This window comes from Anser brachyrhynchus, assembly GCF_964034855.1.
Source record: "Anser brachyrhynchus genome assembly, chromosome: 2".
Classification (NCBI taxonomy): domain Eukaryota; kingdom Metazoa; phylum Chordata; class Aves; order Anseriformes; family Anatidae; genus Anser; species Anser brachyrhynchus.
Window position 1 is genome coordinate 10456771 of NC_137695.1, and position 20752 is coordinate 10477522.

Below are 20752 nucleotides of genomic sequence, written 5' to 3' on the forward strand. Positions count from 1 at the left end.
TTTGTATGTTTTATATATATGTCTTTTCAGCTTTCTGGCTCCAGTTCTCTACAGCTTGGAAAACAAAAGGAGAATCAGAAAGTGTACAAAACTTACATACAACTAACTTTCTTCTACTGCTTTGTCTTCCAACGCCATCTCTTTCTTTAAGTGTTTGCCTAAATACTATTTTTCAGCTGACAAATTCAGATCCTACTGAACCAGTAGCAGAACTCTGTTTCACTCAGATGACAATCTCTATCCCATATTATTTGTAGAATATACTTTGACGGATTAATGACAATGAAGAAATAAAGGGGGAATGAAGTATAAACATTTCCTTTGGGGTTGATATAGATACAAAGTTTTAAAATCTGGAACAGCCTCATCTGAAAAATATTTCACTGCTGCTTTTGTTTAATCTCACTTTGCAGCAAAAAGCTCTTGTACTAAACTAGTTATACCTGCTAGAGCATATGGCTTATCTTTCCGCTAAACACAGCCAACATTATATGGTAGCACTTCATCATGTCTTCAGATGAAATGACTCCTCAGCTCATTGCAAGATTCTGATGTCATGATTTAACATCATGACATAGCTATGAAAAATCTCATATTCATTTTCAGCATGTGAAAAACAACTAGCCCAATACATAGCTACTTGTCTGTGCTAAGATACACATGATTCAGTCGAATCCCTTTAACTTCATCAGGAGTTTTGTCTAATAAGAAAAGCAGATCGAGGCTATATAGCTATTTTATTTAGGGATGGATCTTAAATGAAAGTGCTGGAATAAATATCCCTTTACCTCAATGTGAACTGTTGAGCACTTCTGAAAATTAAGTAATCCACTGAAATGCTCAAGAGAAGATTTGGGAGACCAACTTTATCTAATTGTTTGTTAAAATGTGTCCACAAATCGTACTGGACATTGAATACAGGAAAATTAGATTGCCTGGTGAAAATAATATTCCGTATCTTCCAATGCCTAAATCCCTTCTAATGAAGGAGATGAAAACAGAAATATTTTAAGGAACAATCCACTTACAGAGGTAATTCAAATAATAGAACATTGGATTATAATCTTCCTCTGCTATTGTCCATTAAATATTTCACTTTTCATTTGCTCAATTTACCAGAAAAATACAGGGATGAGGAGTCATTTCTAAAATCTCATTCCAGAAATTTGGCACGACCTAGGACAATCATATTAAGTGATTTCCTTCATAGTCATTGCTACATATGGATTTTGCTAGCCAATTTTTTTGCTCATGTAAACAATCCCATTGCCTTCAGTCACTTTATACATTAGTGAGAATATCTGCTGTTGAACAAAGGATGAATGAGGAAAAAAATGTCTTCATCTGGAAGAGGCCTATCAGGTGACCCTGGTCAAGACATCCTTGTGACCCTCAGTTTCGCCATCTGTAAAATGAAGGCAATGATACCAACTTTCTATGTCAGATGTCTAGTATTGTTAAATAAAAGACTATTATCATTTGATTTGCGTGCTTTCCGGATCCAAGAATAAGAGTTGCACTATTGGGGACAATTAGTCCCCAAAGGTTAAACATATTTCTCCCTACCAAATAAGGAGACGATACAGTAGCAAAAACCAAGTAACCTGAAAATTATTTTTTAGTTATAATAAAAACTTCCCTCGTTTTCCTACCAAAAAAAATATTCTAAACTTTTTCAGCACAGTGGATCTGACTGTCTTTACAGTACATCTGACTGATTTTACAGCATATTTAGAGCACCTGGATCCAGGGGAAGGTAACTTCTCTCTCGCTGCTGAATTGGTAGCCTTGCTAAATGGCTGCTGTGGGCAAATGGAGTAGGAGTCAACAGTTTTACGGACCAGATGTGCCTCACAAATGGCCGATTAGACCGTTCCAAAAAGAGTAGGGCTGAATATTGGATGCTGATCTCAAGACCTGGTCAGCTTCATGCCACAATTATCCAAACAATGCTACAGATGGATGCCACATTTCCAATAAATTCCCAAGATAAACTAGAAATCTGATGAGTGAGAACAACCATTTTGAATAATGAATTGTGTATTTTTGACCTGGACCTAATGATTTATGCATTCAAGGCTCAAAGCTTCCCCTCCTGGTTAAAGAACAAGGAAGTAACATGTAAATGAAGAAACAGGAGGAGTTCTGCAGGGAGCAGACACTGGCAGCATGTCCAGCTCTGCATGCTGAGTTAAATGGAGCTCAGACTCTAATAAAAGCCAGTGGGCAATGTCAAAGGGAACAAGAGGAAAAACAGAAGTAAACAATGATGAAAACTATATGTTCTGTATTTCCCAACATGCCTGTCAAAACAATCCCATAAATTGATCCATTTTGGTTGCAAAAAATCTGATCCAGTTATACAGATGGTTTGATTGCTAGCATTTGCCAAGCCTGCTCCCAGCAAGGAGAGCAACTTGTAGCTCAAAGTTACGCTGAGGTTATGTCAGTCTCACAAGCAGTTGCTCTCATTTGTTTTTCCTCCTCCCAACTGCCAAGTGTCTTTGAAAACCTACTTACTGGACTCTAAAATTCTCCCTTAGTGCCGTCATTCAAATTATGTATTGTCTTTACCAGTCTGTACCTAGTGCCCTTCCAATATTCTGTTTAGCAATTGTAATGCAGCACTATAATGGACATCCAGTCAACCCTGTCAGATTAGTTCAATTGAATCATTTTCTGCAAAAATGAAGAATAATCTACAGTACAGAAATAGGCCTGACATAGGGAATTGCACTCCTTAAACCCAAATGTCAGTCTAGTCCCCAGTGAAATCTTAAGTAAGGTAGGATTCAATCCACCTAAAATTTGTTTAAATCAGGACATAAGCAATGAAGTCCAGTTCACCCATTTTTAAGAGTGCTGAGCACTGCACCAAAATTACCAGGCATGACTACATACTGAAAGTTGCTTGAGTGCTTAACTACAGCTCTCCAAGAAGTATCAGAAAGTGCATTTCCTAGGGAGGTAAGTGCCACTCTCACACACTGCCTCTCTTTTGCTATCCAAAGTCAAGCACAGTGGCAGCTCCACTCCACCTATTTCCCCTGAAGAAGGTTCAAAATTGTGGTTACACCTGTGTTCAGTTAGGTTGAATCTGCATCTCAGCTGGAGGAAAGCAGAACCTGAACACAGCACCTAGGACTTTTGGGAGGAGAGATTTTTGATTTAGTCCAATGTTTACTTCAAAAACTTTTCTAATATTTACTTATGCAAAACAAACACATGCTTGAAAACTGTTTGGGACAGCAGCTTTTTTTCCTTCTGAGTGATATGAGTTACACTTATGTTCTCTATTGCACTTTGTCCACCTTCCCCTGTCACTTCCATGCCTGCAGATTAACCTCCATGCCATCAAGAGGATGATGGACAGAGCTCTCTCTTAGGGCTGGTACCCAGAGCACCCTTGATGATGTAGGAGTTAAAACTGCTCAGAGTAAGTCTGGTGAGATTTCTTCCACCTCCTGCTTCACTTTCTAACCCTGCAGTAATAAGCAGAAGGCAGTCAGGATACACTTCACACAAGGTGCCTTTCAGCACAGGACTGCTAGATATGGTGGATCTCGTAATAACCAACTGCTTTGGCATGTCTCAGTGAAGCAGAAAATATTCTACCAAAAGACCTTGTCTGACAATTGCCTAGAAGGGTTCACCAATGTCAGCATCTTCTAGTGGTGGTACTTTTCTCTAGAAAAAGAGAAGGCTTGAGCTGACAAACATAATTTTGTTGGTCCTGCATACCTCTGTATTAGAGCATTTGTATCTAAGATTTTTTTAAGCAGTTGTCAACTTAGCAGGAACACACTGGAACATCTTTGTAGAAGGTTTTTTTTTGTTTGTTTGTTTTTTGTTTTGTTTGTTTTTGTTCTGATCTTAGATAATTATTTTTTTTTGATTTTTTTAACTGAATTTTAAGATACACACATTCTTTATTTTAAAATAATTACTTAACAAAGTTCTGCCTGGTCATTTTTCAATGCTGTTTATGCATTGATATCAAATAGGCTTCCCTTCATTGACAGAGCAATGCTCTATAATGGTATCAATTTCTTAATATGCAGCAGAGTCTCCTTAGTACAAGGTAAATTTAAAAAAAAAAAAAAAAAAAGGAAAGTTAAGAAATGAGTCTGGAATATCATATGGAATGCTTTAGAGAGTCCAATATTCAAGAGGCCACCTTTAGAATGAATAAAGCTGAGGACCAGTTTGCTCCGGCTGCTAAAACCACTTGGCAGCAGCAAGAGCATTGATTAGGCTGCAAGCAAGCACCCTGCTGATGGTGATGGGTAATTGGCAGGAGCAACCTGTCCAGCTCCAGCACAAGCTGCCATCCTCCCTCAGTCCCTGGGAAACAGCAGGTATGTTGGGTACATTCTGGTCATAGGGATGAGACTCTGAGTGTATGGATGTCTTTCAGAGCTTCTTCAAAATAACTTATAGATACACGAGGAACTGTCTCTTTGTTTTACTATTATTTTCTCTAATGAATGCAGTAGTTTAATTCCAGCAGAGGGGGGCTATTTGAATAAGTGACAGTAGCTTCAGCCCTTTTAACCACCCACATTGATGGGGCAGGATCAATTGCTGCAGGGAGCACATCCCCAGCAGTACATACTAACCCCAGACCTCGAGGCACTTCTCAGCAGTAGCAAGGAGCACAAGATGGGAGATTATTTTAAAACACCTTGGACATGCTACTGCCTGATTTTCTTAATCCAGTACTAAAAACAGAAAAATAAGAACCAAGAAATAAAATGAAATCCAATATAATGCTAGAAAAGTTCTAAAGAAGAAGGGTGAGAGTAGTGCTCTTTTAGATACAGCTTTGCAAGGACTATCTAGGGAGCAAGCTACCCTGGGAAAAATAATGCTGTGACAAACAGAAGCCATTAGGTTTTTTGTTTGTTTGTTTATTTGTTTTCCTCTTGAGTACTGTTTCATTCACGCTGCTAAAAGTCAAGGAATTAAGACGTTAAGGTAGTTGTCCAGTAACAGTATTCAACATTGGCCTCAATTCCCCGAGGAAAAGCTTATAGGTGTGAGGCCTGCTATGAAATTGCCAGTGGTCTGGCAGTTTTCCAGAACTCACTCAAAAAGTAGCAAAACACCCTGTCCCAGAAATAGAAGGGACACCTGACCTAATAAATGAGAATGCTACACAAGAAAAAAACATATTCCAGCTGATCCAGTATCTGACTCCAGAGGCACAAGAACAGTGACAATGTTTCCCTACTTGCACCTTGTGAAATGCACAAACCCCGTGTTTCCAGACTGGGATGATGATCCCAGCCATGCAGCCTGTCGCCATGCACACCCACTACACTGCAGCCTAGAAAACGATTGGAGAGAGATCAGGAATTGGTCCCTCTTGCCTTATACCCTGCACCAAAAGTATTCCTTCTAAAAATAAGTATGATTATTGCTGGATTCTACAAATAACTGTGATTATGTATGTGCTCATTACTTACTAAAATCTTTCTCTTTTTTAAAATCTCTTGCTGAATTCTTGACCAAAGTGATACATTGGACAAGTTTGTGTTTTAGAAATGGGCTACTTAATTCAGGATTTGCATGCCTCCTCTTAAATTTTCAAGTCTGGAAACATGTACCACAATGCCAATGGATTCATGTATCTAAACACAGAAAATCTTCTCTTCAAAATTTTCCACTGCCTCAGAGCACAGACTACGAGGAGTTTTAAGAATATCTTTTTTTTTTTTTTTTCCCCAAAAGGACTATTTTTGTTAATGTCTATTATTCTGTCACACTTATTCGAGCTGAATTTCATCTACCATTGTGCTCCTTAATCCCTCAATGTATTTAAATCCATCTGGAATTTTTCTAAATCCTCCATAGTTCTTCCTAACAGAGACAATTTGCCCATGGGGTACCACTAATCCCTCTTACATGCTGAGAAGCAGCAGTTCATGACGAATCTTTCTCTCCTATCTCATAACCAGTCCTTAATCTGCAGTGACACCCTGGCCCTTGCTCTGTGAGTCACACTCCTTAAACTCGGTATGAAGAGCATCCCATTTATCTCCTGTTGATTTGGAGGGCAGGTACAACTTGTGGTTTTGCTGCAGCAGCAGCTTTTCTGCCAGGAGAATCTGATGCATCCCATCAAAAGGCACTTTGCTCCCACGGGGCTCCCAGGCCTGGTGCTGCCACAGAGGAAAAGAGAGGGTCCCTGGCATGGTCTTCTGGAGGCTGAGGCACAGAGGTCTTCAGATATAAATAGCCAAGACATACGATGTGAAAGTGGCTTATCACTGATGTGGTTTCAGAGTCTGATCACAGCACTTCTCCAGCTCAGAGAAGCTGAAAACCTTAGAAGACCTTTTATTTTAAGGACATGTCGTTTTCTATTCATTTTTCATTTTTTCTCTTTTTTCTTCACTTTTGTTCCGCTAAGACTAGTAAATATTTTAACATGCAACATAATTGGAAATTCACTTACTGAAGTATGAAATAGAAAGATGTGAACCTCTCTTTGCGTGCAAATTTCAGTAGTAACCGAACTATGGAAGAGCTATACCATCACAATAAACAGGCACAGTTTCAACAAGGTTCCTCAATAGACCTTCAGTCCCATCTTCCCATTCACTCCTGTCTCCAGGAAACTGGCTTTATGACTCTTTTCCTCATGCCACAACTACTCTCTGACTCCAGAGAACACTTAAAAACCGGCTGATTTAGCTGCTAGCCACCCACACATGCTTTGTGATCCAGAGGAAAGCCGTCGTGTTTGCCAGAGGAGGGAGTAAATGGTGCATGGTGTCAGCTACACATGCTCCATGGAAGAAGAGAGTGCTCATGCACCCTTAGGTGACATGGCATGTCAGAGGAAGACATGGCAGCACAGGGGTGATGACTCTCTCCCATTCTCATTGGGTTTGCAACAACCAGTATAAACTACAACCAGTATAAACTGCCTTCTTCAACTCTTAGTTCTCATTTTCTAGACACAAAGGGAGTCTCACTCACCCCAAGACAGATCCCATACAAAGGAGAAGAAACTGAGATATTAGAGGGGTTCATTTCAGGTCACAGAGGAAGTAAGTGGTACAGCAAGGACTATTGGGACCATTTTAACATCAAAGTAATTTATAGTGTTACGATTAAACTCTTCCTGAGCCCACCAAGCTTAAAAGATATTTAGACACCAAAATTGTATTTATTTCTCTTGTCTGGCAATGCCCCTGAGAGTAACTCACATGACAATCTATAATGAAAGTCCTGGGCACTGGTGCTTCATCAAGCCCACGGTGTTACAACAGCCTGCCTCGTCTGTCTGAGTTTGTGTCTTTTGTCCATGTTTCAGTGTAGTTTCACACATCTTGAAGCACTCATCCCCAGTAAATACTTAGAGAAGGAATGTATTTCAGCACTAAATGGATTTTATCTGGTTTGAACTCAGTCTGTGCCTTAAATTTAGTTATATCATAATGAATTTTGTAAATTGTTCACATTTATCCAAGATTCATGAAAGTAACCAAATAACTTCTGAGCACAGAGCTAGTCACCAGATTGTTTGAGAGCTGCTTCACATCACGACACTGTTATCATAATCATTTTAAGGACACTGCAGTTTTATTGCATTAGTCTGCAGTTTGTTTGTTTTTTCTGTTTGTTTTCCCAGAGGCTTTATTAGCCTTTAAACACTTTTAAACTTACTTTTGTTTTGGCACATCAGCAATTTCCAACTTTTCATATTTTCCCCTCTTTTCCCACCACCAATAAGTGTGAATTTAAACCCCTAATATAGACAGATTCAAGTCCAGACCAATTTGTAACACACATGACACCTGGTAAAAATCGATGGCAGTGGTAAGGCTATGAAGGTCAGAGAGATAACGGCATCGTGGAAACACAAGAGTGATTGAGAAGTCGAGAAGGATCAACTCTCTAGAGTTATAATTGAAGCGTGACCCTGTGCCAGCTTGTACTTGTATTGCTTCAAGTAAGCACTACCCCCAGCTATGTTAATAGTGACAAATTCATACAGACACTTTGTTACTGGCAGAAACATGGAAATAATGGCAATAATCTCTGCTATAATAATGATATCTTTCTTTCAGAGTCTGGACCCCAACAAAGCACTTCTTAATGGATTTTTTTTAAGCTGGATGCATGAAATAGTGGTGAAGTTGACTTGTCACAAGCCCTAAATCTCAGATATAAAAAAGCCCTGAAAATACAAAATTGTTCTTTCAAATCAAACTATTCCATCATACAAGTAATTAATAAATGAGACTGAGGGCAACTGGTGATACACATTTTAATGCACCTCTGACTTTTCATACCTTCCCTTTCTTAATATCACAAAAATGAGTGAAATTTAAACCCCTTCCTTCAAGGCAACTTAAAGCTCAGACCAACACAATGCAGATGGTTTAAATTACAGAAGACCAAGAATGTCCAGCAGCATAATGTTAAAATAATGAAATTAAAGAAACACAAACATTTCTGTAACAGATCCAAATATTTAAAATTTTTTAAATGGACTTTTTCTAAAATCAATCACCATTCTATTAAGAAATTGACTCCGAAGTTATTTCTTCAGCAGATACACACAGTCCTTAGATTGTGCCATACCTTATTCAAAAAAGTGCAAGTGGAAATATCTACTTAATAGGTAAATTAAATTATTTTCTCTGTTCTGATTTATTCTTGGTGCTCTGAATTAGTCTTCATTGAACTCCTACTTCAAAAGTTTTTTTGTTTGTTTGCACGTCATAAAAATGATTTACAGTGAGATATAAATGACTTCATTCTAATTTTTAGTGGTCAGATGTTTACATTGTATACACATTATCTGAGTCAGGAAATTCCAAAAATTTATCAGGCATGAAAATTAAATTATTGCATTTTTATAGCTGAACCTCCCAGATCTGGGCAGAACAGCACTGATGAAAAAGTACTGGTAGATAATAGACTGCATTATAATTCAGTTTGATGCATTCCCAGGAATCCCAGTCTTTGTCTTTCTCCTTCTCACTCATTCTAAAAGCTTAAAATTCATCATTCTTTTATAATGAACTACATGGTAATTACCAGAAAAACACTGTAATGCACTAGAAGTATTGACCATATGGTATTGTGAGACACTGCAGCATCTCGGGGGTTTAATGACTACCACTGTTGATAAAAACAAAACACAGCTTACCACCCCATTCCTATCTCAGAGATATGTAACATGCAGCCTCACCACCTAAGGGTTGGTAGTGTGGAGACAGGATAGTGACCTGAACCTGCTCACAGAGAGCTTGTGGCATCCTTGCACTGGCTGCAGGCGCATGAGACACAAAGAAGGGTTGCTAATGCAGCACAGAAGGCATGGAAAGAGAGAAGGGTGGAACTAGGAACATCTTCCAGCTATCTCTTTTCAGCTAAGCAGAGAGATACAAATATGAGCTAGTCATTGTGGCACTCCTTGGGACTCCAGCTGCACTCCGAAATTTACCCATCGCATTTCATCAACCTAAGGGACCAGACTGACTTGGTGCCACTACTCAGAGTCATGGATCAGTTCATCACCAGTTACGTCAAGTCAAAATCTGGCTCTGGATCTTTCTCTAGAGGTGAAAATACAAAGTTTGACCCAATAGAAAGTGGAGCAAAATATCTGCCGAGGTGAAGAGCTAAGAGAGATAGATGGACCCAATAGAAAGTGGAGCAAAATATCTGCCGAGGTGAAGAGCTGATAGATGGATCCCTGGAAGGACTCTTCTCTTGTAAAGCAATCTACTTCAGCAGGTGAGAACCATATTCCAGGATTCACATTTTGGAGGCAAAAAAGCTAAGGGAAACAGAACAGACTATCATATTATCTCTGCACAAAAATAAAAAGTATATGAGGCGGCTATATGGTCTTGCAGCCTAGCAAGCCCGTTTTGTCCTGGATTTTATAAAAGGAAGTGTGGCCAGCAGATCAAGGGAGGGGATGCTCCCTCTCTGCTCTGCTCTCTTAAGACCCCACCTGGAGTGCTGCATTCAGCTCTGGGGCCCCCAGCACAAGAAGGACATGAATGTAGTAGAATGAGCCCAGAGGAGGCCACGAGGATGATCAGAGGGCTGGAGCACCCCTCCTACGAAGACAGGCTGAGCAGGTTGGGGTTGTTCAGCCTGGAGAGGAGAAGGCTCAAAGGAGACCTTGCAGCAGCCTGCCAGAGCCTAAAGGGGCCTACAGGAAAGGTGGGGAGGGACTCTTTGTCAGGGGTTGTGGTGATAGGATAAGGGGGAGTGGCTTTAAACTAAAAAAGGAGAGATTTAGATTGGATGTTAGGAGGAAATTCTTCACTCAGAGGGCGGTGAGGCCCTGTCCCAGGCTGCCCAGAGGAGCTGTGGCTGCCCCATCCCTGGCAGTGCCCAAGGCCAGGCTGGATGGGGCTGGGGGCAGCCTGGGCTGCTGGGAGGGGTCCTTGCCCATGGCAGGGGGAGCTGGGGGAGTGGGGTGAAATCAGATTATCCTTAAGGTCCCTTCCAACCCAAACCATTCTATGATTTTATGATTCTATTTTTTGCTCTCTACGGCACAGTTACACATAACTACTGTTTTTCTGTTATTTTCTTGTGCACAAATGCATAAAATATAATTTTCCTGTGGGAATATATATCATCAGAATTAAGGTGAAACACTACATTAAAGCGGCAATGTGGGGGATGTGATTTCTGCCACTAAATATCACAATAATACTGGAGGATTACAGAGAAAAAACTGAAAAAAAAAATATGTCTAAAAACCACTAGGGATTGTGAATAATTACGTGTGAACAGTTAACCAAGGAAGATTCTAGATTAACATTTATCTATTGGTTATGATGCTGAGAAAATGACAGAATTGTTTCTTGTCAATAAATCCATAGGCAAATATTTTCCACTTGTATCATTTACATCATCATGCCACTTGTAGAGGGTCAAACTTCATTATCAGAAGCAAAACTTTTGGCTTTAAATTCAATGATGGACACTTATGGAACTTGTTTACACAAGGGCAGAGTCTATTAGTGAAAATGATAAAGTAGGCGATAAAAATTTTTCCTTTTTTTCTTTCCTGTGAGCAGTGCTATCCGTTGCTGATTTTAACAGACTTTAGTACCAAGAGCTTTTCTGTGTTATGTATGTTTAGAGTTTCGTGTAGTTTTTAAAACTAGTTGTAGAAGTTAAGTGAAGAATGTGCACAAATCTTTTTCCCTTGATAAAGTATACTTGCATATGGAATAATAATTTCAAAGAAGACATTGAGATATGCAGAGAAGGTCAAATCAGTGTTTCTGTTTGTATATCTGTATTAAAGGACAAGAACATTCTGTTATTATTTTCTAAAGAGACCTGAAAAGCCTCATGGAATACAAAAACTCAGCTTCTAAGAAACATCAAGACCTTCCAGTAACAAAGAATAAAACCTATCATTCCTGTTTCATTGCCGTATATATTGTGATTCATTTTTATTTCATATTTCATTTTTAAATGCAATTAAAATGCCCTACATATCTCTGTTTGAGATAACAAATGATGAAGACCATAAAATACAATTCTTTAATGACCTGCCTAGGAAAACAGAAAACTTGGTGAATAAACCAAGAGTTCTGTACAATGCAGCTTCAGGGTCCTAACCTGACCATCATCCTGTGGAAAGTAATCATTATATGCAAAGCAGTATCATTTAGCACCTTTGTAAAGGTGCAGAAATAGTATAAAGCATTTAGAATTAACCTAACCCTTTGCACATTAAATGGGTCAGACTAATCATCTTTCATAGCAGTTTCATACTATGAACAGTAGATCAATTTTCAGCTTTTTCAGAGTAACTGAACAGAATTCCAGCTACCTCAAATTAAAAGCACAGAAATGATTGTATTATCCAATCAAGTTACAATGTTGTGAACAGATTTACAACCTATATAATTTTACATAGACAGCCCAGAATTGAGAGTTAACATATGACAAAACATGGAATAGCTAGGAATTGACTAATACAACTGTGCTAGAAGTTGGCTCACAAGCCAACATGAGCAGTCTGTAATCCTGAACTTACATCAAAAACGTTAGAATTTAGATGAAAAATCTTAGAATTTAGAATAGTTCAGTTAGAAGAGTCCTTCAAAGATTCTCTAGCCTAACTTCTTGACCTCTTCAGGGCTAACCAAAAGTTAAAGCTTGTTACTGAGGGCATTATCCAAATGCTTCTTGAGCACTGACAGGTTTGGGGCATCAACCACCTCTCTAGGAAGCCTGTTCCAGTGTTGGACCACCCTCACGGTAATTTTTTTTTCCTAACATCCACTCCGAAAATCCCCTGGCACAGCTTTGTGACTTGCCCTTGCATCTTAGCATTGGTTATGAGGGAGAAGAAATCGGCACCTTCCTCTCCACTTCCCCTCCTCAGGAAGTTGTAGAGAGCAATGAGGTTGCCTCTTAGCCTTCTTTTCTCCAAACTAGACAAACCAAGTGTCTTCGGCCTATCCTCATAGAACATGCCTTCCAGTACATGCCTTAAAGCATTTATATTTATAATTTAATGGGTGTCATCCCTGCCTATGGCAAGGGGGTTGGAGTTAGATGTCTTTAAGGTCCCTTCCAACCCAAGCCATTCTATGATTCTATGATTCTATGATATTATGATAAAACACAAAATAGGACAGTTTCCTCTGCACTGGAGGAACTGGGTGTCCAATCTTGGCTTCAGAAAAGTATGACTTGGCTTTGAAGCCCAAAAGATTATGATTGTTAAGCAGTGAAAACAGATGAGCTTTCTACTCTCAAATTAGAATTTCCCTTAGTGAATTTAAGTCTAGCTATTCCATCTCATATTTAACAAATTGCACACAAGCTTGACTATTTAAACTGTTGAGCAAGCAGAAGTTACTGTTTAGTTTTTCTTGAGATGGTAAGAACTATATGTTCTGGCTTTGGATTGCCTCATGAGGGACTCAGGAGCCTAAACGCTGTTTAAAATGTTTTGAATATGGGATACTGGCCCTCAGATTAGATCATATCTTGCCAGAAAAATGGAAGTGCTGGCATTTTTTTCCAGCTAAAAAAAAAAAGTTTTCCATACATGAAGAACTAGAATTTGGGAAAACAGGAAGAGTTCTTTGGGCCAAGATTTCTCTGATTTATTCCCACTATATATTCCCACTTTAACATGCAGATATTTTATAATTGTGGCCAAAGCACCATGCAAGTGAAAATAATATCCTACAGATATCAGTATTTTATAGGATTACTTTAAAATTTCAGAGTTAGAGTTAGTAGAAACAGTTCAAAGCAGTTACACTGAGAAAGAAACACACCTCTTTCACACAAATCCTACAGTGGTAGAATACCAATTTTCTGAAGGAGAAAAGACTAAACAAAGTAAATCACTCAATTTGATTGGTTTCTCAGCATAATAAAGTGCTGAAGCAGCACGGTGGAGGATTTGCTGGACAATTTTCTACACTGAAACTGTCAATTCATTCCGAAGCTTAGTGTTGATGGATATTATGGATTGGTATGGATTGCACTGCTCCAACCATCTGAAAGGTCACTAGACAAACACAGCAGGAGTGACCTATTGTTCTTGCCACTGACAATCACACTGCCATTTTGACAAGTCTTTAAACTATCACAAATCTTTTCTTCAAGTATTACATGGAAATGTTTATCTTTGCTTTGTGGCACAATTAAAAGCGGGCATCTTAGGAGTTCACTGAAGCAGTCTTAATATCTCCTTGGGTCACACTTGCAAAGCCATGGAAGCCTGAGAATCTAATAGTGAATGGATCACCCCTGACATCTGTCAACTATACCACCGAGTATAATCTTTTCAGTTCCATTTTTAGATCACAAGGTGAAAAGAACTCAAGCTATTATCCCCAGTGTACAAATATGCTGGACTACTTCCTTTCTCACCAAAAGACCACTGTTTCAGTCATGAAAAAGAAGCTTCGCCGCTCCAAAAAATCATGGCCAATAAAATTGATGGATTGGAACAATGACCTATTGGTTTACGGAGGAAGAAGAAACATACAAAGACACTATTACGGGAAAATAAATAAGTACCTCTGATGTTATATTTCAGAATTTCATTTCATGTGCACAAGTTAAGGTTGAACTAAAAGAAATAAACCACACCCAAATCATAATTTTAAATCTATAATCTTAAATGTGCTCATTACTGCTAGAAAAATACTTCACATATGAATTTGTCTAAAACTCAGGCTGTTAGACAAATATAACTTATGCTTTCCCTCATATTTAAAATAGAACACTTTAAAAAAAAGCATAAAGATCTAAACACAAAGTATCAAAGATCAGTTGTGAAATCAATTTTCTGAGTATTTACAGACTACAATCACCTCTCAAGCAGGAGTTATTCCAGACTGACATAGATTAAAGAATTCACTAGGAATAGGTCCAGTCCCTTTACTTCACTGTCTGAGGATAGATGTACAGTTGTTTATAAATGTGTAGCACACACTTATTGCAAAGCCATTTACTACTGTTATTTATTTACTGCAAACAGCCAGTAAGATTTTCAGTACGAAACAAACTGATACAGGAAACTTACTAAAGAAATGTTCATTAAATGAACATTAACATTTCCCTTCTGTGCAATAATAGTTAACAAACATTATCACTTTCTCTACCCTCTCTCCCCCAGAAAAAGTACAATTGCAGCAACATTCATGAAAATAATTATTTACTAAAACTCTCAGCTACAGTGATCCAATTGCCCTCTACGGCCACTTTATGTTCTAAAGAAATGGTTCTGGGAAATATTAGTAAGTAATAGATCCATCTTCCACTGCAGAAAATATTTCACTGTTCCTGCATGGTGGACAGGTCCATTTTTAGCATGTAGAAACTCTTGAACAGGTTTCATTATCCTCAAAAAAATATATCCTCATAAAATTCCAGAATATAAAAAAATCTTTTTTGAAAAAGTATGAGGTTTTCATTTTACTCTTACATTTCAGTTAAACCTATTTAATACAAGTAAGTTTAACCTCCCACCTCACTCCCCAAACAAAACAAAACAGTGTATGTTGGTAGCTGAAGCTCTGAGGAAAGTCAAATCACAGAAAAGTTATAAGCCACTTGCTAAGCACCCTGCAACAGAATGTTTGCTGTAGAAATGCAATTTCATCCCAGTTAAAAAAAAAACACACACACACACAAAAAAAAAAAATCGTTAGTTCATCTTAACAATTATACTTTCTTGATTAGGAACTGAAAAAAGCATGAAAATATATTTTCATTTTCTCTACAGTGACTTTGGAGAAGATGAGATCTAGTAGTTCTCACGGTGCTAAGAATGTAGTGAGCAGTTGTCAGTTAATTTAACTGGATGCAGGTCGTATGTGCTTTGTGAAACAAGCTGGTTAACATTACAAACAAAAATTGTTTTGATAAATATACTTTTGGGTTCAAAACATATGAAGTAACTTTATCTAACATTACAAAATGCACCTGAGAATTTTTAACCACATCCCTATGTTTACCTAAAAGCATCTTGCCTGATAGTTACTAAAAAATCTAATAATCTAGTGTGTAAGAAATGTCTTTTTGTCTTTCTTGTATTAAAATTATTAAAGGAGATGAATAAAACTACACTAAATTGTATTTGTGTATTGGAGTCCTCTAGGACCAGGAAACCTTGAACAAAAGAACCTCTTTAGCAAGTTTAATTGAATAATAATAGATACAAGTTGGGGGAAGACAATCAGCTAGCTAGGAGGAAAACCGGGTAAGATGAGTGGAGAATCTGCCTGCTGTGAAGACTGGAAGTCAGAGCTTCACTCTTACAGAGAGTTGTGTGTGAAGGCTCTAAGCTTTTAGAGCTTATTTATGAGCCACGTAAGTCAGGATGGTCAAAGGAGGTGTTGTCAACAGAATACTATTGGACACAAAGTTGACTTCCAGATTGAGGTGAGTGTAAAGGCTTTGGGAAAATTAGCACTGAGGTGGGGTAAAAAAAAGAGATTCTACTGCTTCACATAGCATTCATATGCAGGACACAAGAGATGTAGTTAAACTAGGGTCTCCCATCAACTTCTGGTAGCCTGGTCTCAAAAACTCAGAAGGAAACTCCTGAGTGCCCCATTGGCAACCTACATGATGGACCAAGATATGACCTAAAAGGGGTCATATCACGGAAACGTCATAGCAGCCTTTCAATAATTAAAGGGGTCTTATAAAACAGATGGAGAAGGACTCTTTGTATGGGTAGATAATAATAGGATAAGAGGGACAGTCTTAAAATAAAGGAGGATAGATTTAGATCAGACATTAGGAGGGAATTCTTCACTGTAAGGGTAGTAAGGCACTGGAACAGGTTGCCCAGAGAAGCTGTGGCTGCCCCATTCCTGGAGGTGTTCAAGGCCAGGCTGGATGAGGCCTTGGTAAACCTGATCGAGTGGGTGGCATCCCTGCCTATAACAGGAGGGTTGGATTTAGATGGTCTTTAAGGTCCCTTCTAACCCAAGCCGTTCTATGATTCACAGAATCACAGAATACCCAAGGTTGGAAGGGACATCTGAAGATCATCTAGTCCAACCCGCCTGCTGAGCAGGATCACCTATGATTCTATGATTAATATGTAGCTTTCTCCAGAAGGAGTTTTTTAAGAATAATTAGAGGGGTTAGGGGTTCCAGCAGGAACCAGTCAAGGAGGCTGAACACATTACAGGAAAACAACAGAAAACGGTAATTGCAAAAGCAGCTTAAACTGGTTAATTAAATCCAAAGCAGTTGATTAAGTGATCAACAATGGCTATTGACACACAGAAAAGTTAACAGAAGTGTGAGGACACCAAATCATTTGGGACTTCCCTTAGAGCACATACTCTAAAATTCCCAAAAGATTCTTTCTAGAGCTGGGTTTATTTAAAGGGGGAATTGAATTAAATTTCACACTAAAGTGGTAAAACTAAAACTCAGAATGAGATATGATAGCAATGCAAACATCTGCTAACATAACTCTCCTTCCTTCTATGTCCTCGCAAGTTGAACCCTTGCCTTCAGGATTTCAAATTCTGATAAATAAATTATTTTCTGCAGGGATACCTCAGAGTCCTTATGAAATATATTCCTTCCATTATCTCTGAGAGCAGGTGTTTGTTCCCTACTTTTTTGAGAAGCCTCTGTCTATCTCTGTCTCTCTGTCTGATGTTTGCAGGCTGCCGAGCCTCAGCTTTCACTCTCCTCTGTACTGTCTGTCTCCATGCATTACATAAAATCTCTTTCCCCAAAATGGCATCCTTTTTTTGTAATCGCATCTTTCTGAAGTGTAGCCCCTGGGAAAAGGCAAACAAGAAGCTGTACTCTCTGCTGCCCTCTCTGGTACCCAGCCACAAGCATTTCAAAGCAACACAGTGTGGCCAAAACAAGAATCTTCCACAATCCTGTTGCCTTCAATCCCATTAATCAGCTTTAGTCAGCCAAAAGAATCTATCCAGGCTACAAAATTTTCAGTTTCTTAATAATGCTGGGAAAATATTTGTAAGGTCATCCTAGAAATTCATGATTTCTCACACACGATGATTTAGGATGGCTAATCAAATAAATATAACATTGTTCTTACAGGGGGATGAGGATGTAAAAGTGCTCACAGTGTTCTAAACTCTCAAATGCTCCTATAATAAACTGTGTATCACTAGGGGGAAAAAAAGATGCCTTTTGAAAGTATGGTGTTAAATGTCAAATTCATTAGTGACATGACCTGAAATCATTAGGTCTTTCTTTCTAAACTAGCTGCATATGTGATGTTTGGATTCCTATTTGTGTTATTTTCAGATCAAAATGAAACCACAGAGAAAATATTGTGCTTTATTATTGTGTCATTTTTTTTCAAAGAATGACTCAGGCCTTGATATTTAGGCTACTTTCAAGTCAAATATTTAAAGCCCACATCCTAACCATAAGCACACGTACTGACATATTGGAAGGTCACTGGAACATGAGAAGATAGAGTGAGGTCTAAGCAAAAGACCTACAAACTAAATATCTTCCTCACTGGAAGAAAGGCAACTGTAAAAAAGTAGAACTGTTTTCTTATATTTTCATCAAAGTACGGAACCAGTTGCAAACAGTTTCAGATGTATTAAAAGTCAAGCCTGTGGCATTTTCTGCTTGTGCATTCATATTTCATTAGGTGCAATGACTTTATCTTTTATCCAGCTAAAAATGCCATTCAAATTGGCTGCTATACTTACTCTTTCACTGTCACAATATAGCCGTATTCTTTCTCCTCGGTAGACTTCACTTCAAGCTGTAAACCTTGTCCTGCATTTTTCTGAGGCTGTTCATAGGAGTTTCCATCCTGCATCAAAGCATTCTTAATCCAGTAGCGAGTCTCACTCGGGTCTTTGGAGTCAGATTCAGTGCTCTTTTCAGCTGTCAGCTCCCTGGAGAAAGTCTCGCTTTTTACATTTTCCACACCCACATTTATTTCTTCTGAGGAAGAGTCAGTGTCTTCAGATTTCTTGGTTTCTGACTTGGTAGATTCTTCAGGTGTTACATCTTTAGGCATGTTTTCAGGTACTGCATTCTCTTTCAATAAGTTAGCTAGTTTTGAAGTGTTCTCCTGTATTAAAAGAATATTATTATTTGTAAAACTAAACACGTTATAACGAACCAAACCTGGATATAATCCTTCAAATTCACACTAATATGATAGAGTCTATCCTTACAGATGTCTTATGGTCATTTTCTTAATTTCTATATTCTGCAAGACTATGCATTAACACAATATTTATTCAGTAATAATAAAAGAACATTAAATTATGCCACTGTTCAATAGGTGAAGAAATTCTATTAGTAGTTATTTCCTTCTTCAAATATCACAGAATCTTGATAGCCCTTTCTTTGTCTTGAACACATAGAAGAAAATGTTGATGAAATTTTTCATAGTGTTCATTTTCATTTCATGTGTGTTTAAGTGTCGATAAGAGTGGAAGTTTGTAATCAAATAGGTTGATGAAAAGGAGAAATACTAGAAATATCCATGAATATTTGCCTAAGTGTTGGAACTGGAAACATGCATACCTCTTTTGGGTCTCAGAAGTCATAACACAAACATAATAAAAAATATAAATATAGGAAAACATATAATTATGTGGCAAATTATATTTCACTTATTCATATCCAGAAACTGTTGTGAGAAATTATTTGTGAGTGATCCACTAAATTACAAATATAATCCCTGAGAAAATCTGTCTAATAACCTTAAACAATAAGCAAATGAGTAAATGTCAAAACACATGCCTGGAACAACTCATTAGCTAGTTTAATTACACAAAAATTTGTTGCAGCCAAACATTTGGGATGAGAGGATGGCTTATGGGCACTTTGTGCTCTGTGTCACAATACGTTCTTTTCTGCCACATCCACTGTTCAAACTGTCACTAAGAAATCTACACATAGGATCCTCTATAAATCAATTGTGAATGCAGCACTTCATCTCTGCAGGAATTTCATGTGGGTGGTTAAATCTCCTGCCAAATTGTCCACCTGTGTGTTTTCCTTGCTTGGTAGATGGGCAACTATTGAAGAGATTTTACTGTGAACAGACGAGGGTTTACCTATTTTGACTATTGCAGTTTTAGCTTTTGATGGAATATATAGTAAAGGAAAGGTTTCACTTCAGGTTCTAAAAATGTTTCTTTGAGATGTTTCTGCTCTGTGCAACCCAGAAGAAGAAAGATAAGTATACCTTAAAAATGGCTGAATATAGGACTTAAGTCTATAGGGTATGATTCAAAGCTCATGAGGGATTGTCATGGTTTTGGCTGGGACAGAGTTAATTTTCTTTTTAGAGGTTTGTAGGATGCTGTGCTTTGGACTTCTGATGAAAATAATGGTGATAACCCACCAACGCTTTAATTGTTGCAGAGCAACACTCACACAGAGCCAAGGATTTTTCCTTGTAACCTTTGTAAATATCTCTGATATTCAACAATTTGGAAGAATTAATTATAAAGTGAAAAACTGAAGAATAATAGATGCCATGCAAGGGGAGGGAATTCTGAACCCTGCCATATACATGTGCCTTCATAGCAAGTATGTTTACTCATCTGCCTCTCAAAACCAGATATTATCTGAGCAATGACACTTACATTCCCCAGAACCAGAAGCCAAATGACAGGGGAAAGTAGGGTGTTCTCAATAGAACATCTCAATACTCAAAATTTACTAACCATGGGAGAAGTCTGAACTTGTCTGAACTTTGGGATCTCTTATAAACTCTGGGTATTTACAACTGAAAGAAAGGCAAAACAGGACTTGATTTTGTCTTAAAACTGCAACACCCATCTTGGTTAAGGTTTAGATAAATGTTCATCTAATATTTCAATGCATCAACAACAATCTCTTTATGCTGTGATACTGAATTATATCTGCACAAGACATAAAACCATTCTTATGATTCAAAAGTGTGGTTTTGACCTTCAGTGTATATAGACCTGATATTCTGAGATGGAATACCTGTGTTTTAAAATACTGGTACTCTACCTCTTGATCAGTTCTGGCACTGGCTTCATGCACTCCATTGTCTGTAAGATGTGAAAAGCACAAATACGTAGTTATGAAGGGAAAACATCATATGTGAAACAAACACTGCTTATAGGCTGTTTTGTTTGTAGTGGTGGCCTTTTCATGCAATTTAAACATTAAGACATCAAAGCTGAAAGGGCAAAGTAAAGAGCACTGTATAATTCAGTATTGTTATTCTAACCCCACTTCGATAGCCAATTAATGCAAGATC

At 38.1% G+C, this 20752-nt stretch overlaps 1 protein-coding gene across 4 annotated transcripts in view; it reads right to left on the bottom strand.

The window, feature by feature from the left end:
• PTPRN2 (protein tyrosine phosphatase receptor type N2) overlaps positions 1–20752 on the bottom strand; it is a 645529-nt gene that overhangs the window by 373929 nt on the left and 250848 nt on the right. For 3 of the 4 annotated variants that reach the window (XM_080579571.1, XM_080579573.1, XM_080579574.1), the window contains 2 exons: positions 20473–20540; positions 18204–18574 (listed from right to left, as the gene is read on the bottom strand). In XM_080579571.1, the coding sequence (XP_080435697.1) occupies positions 18204–18574; positions 20473–20540 (439 nt within the window). The remainder of the gene's footprint in view (positions 1–18203; positions 18575–20472; positions 20541–20752) is intronic. The other variant, XM_080579572.1, reaches the window with a different exon arrangement.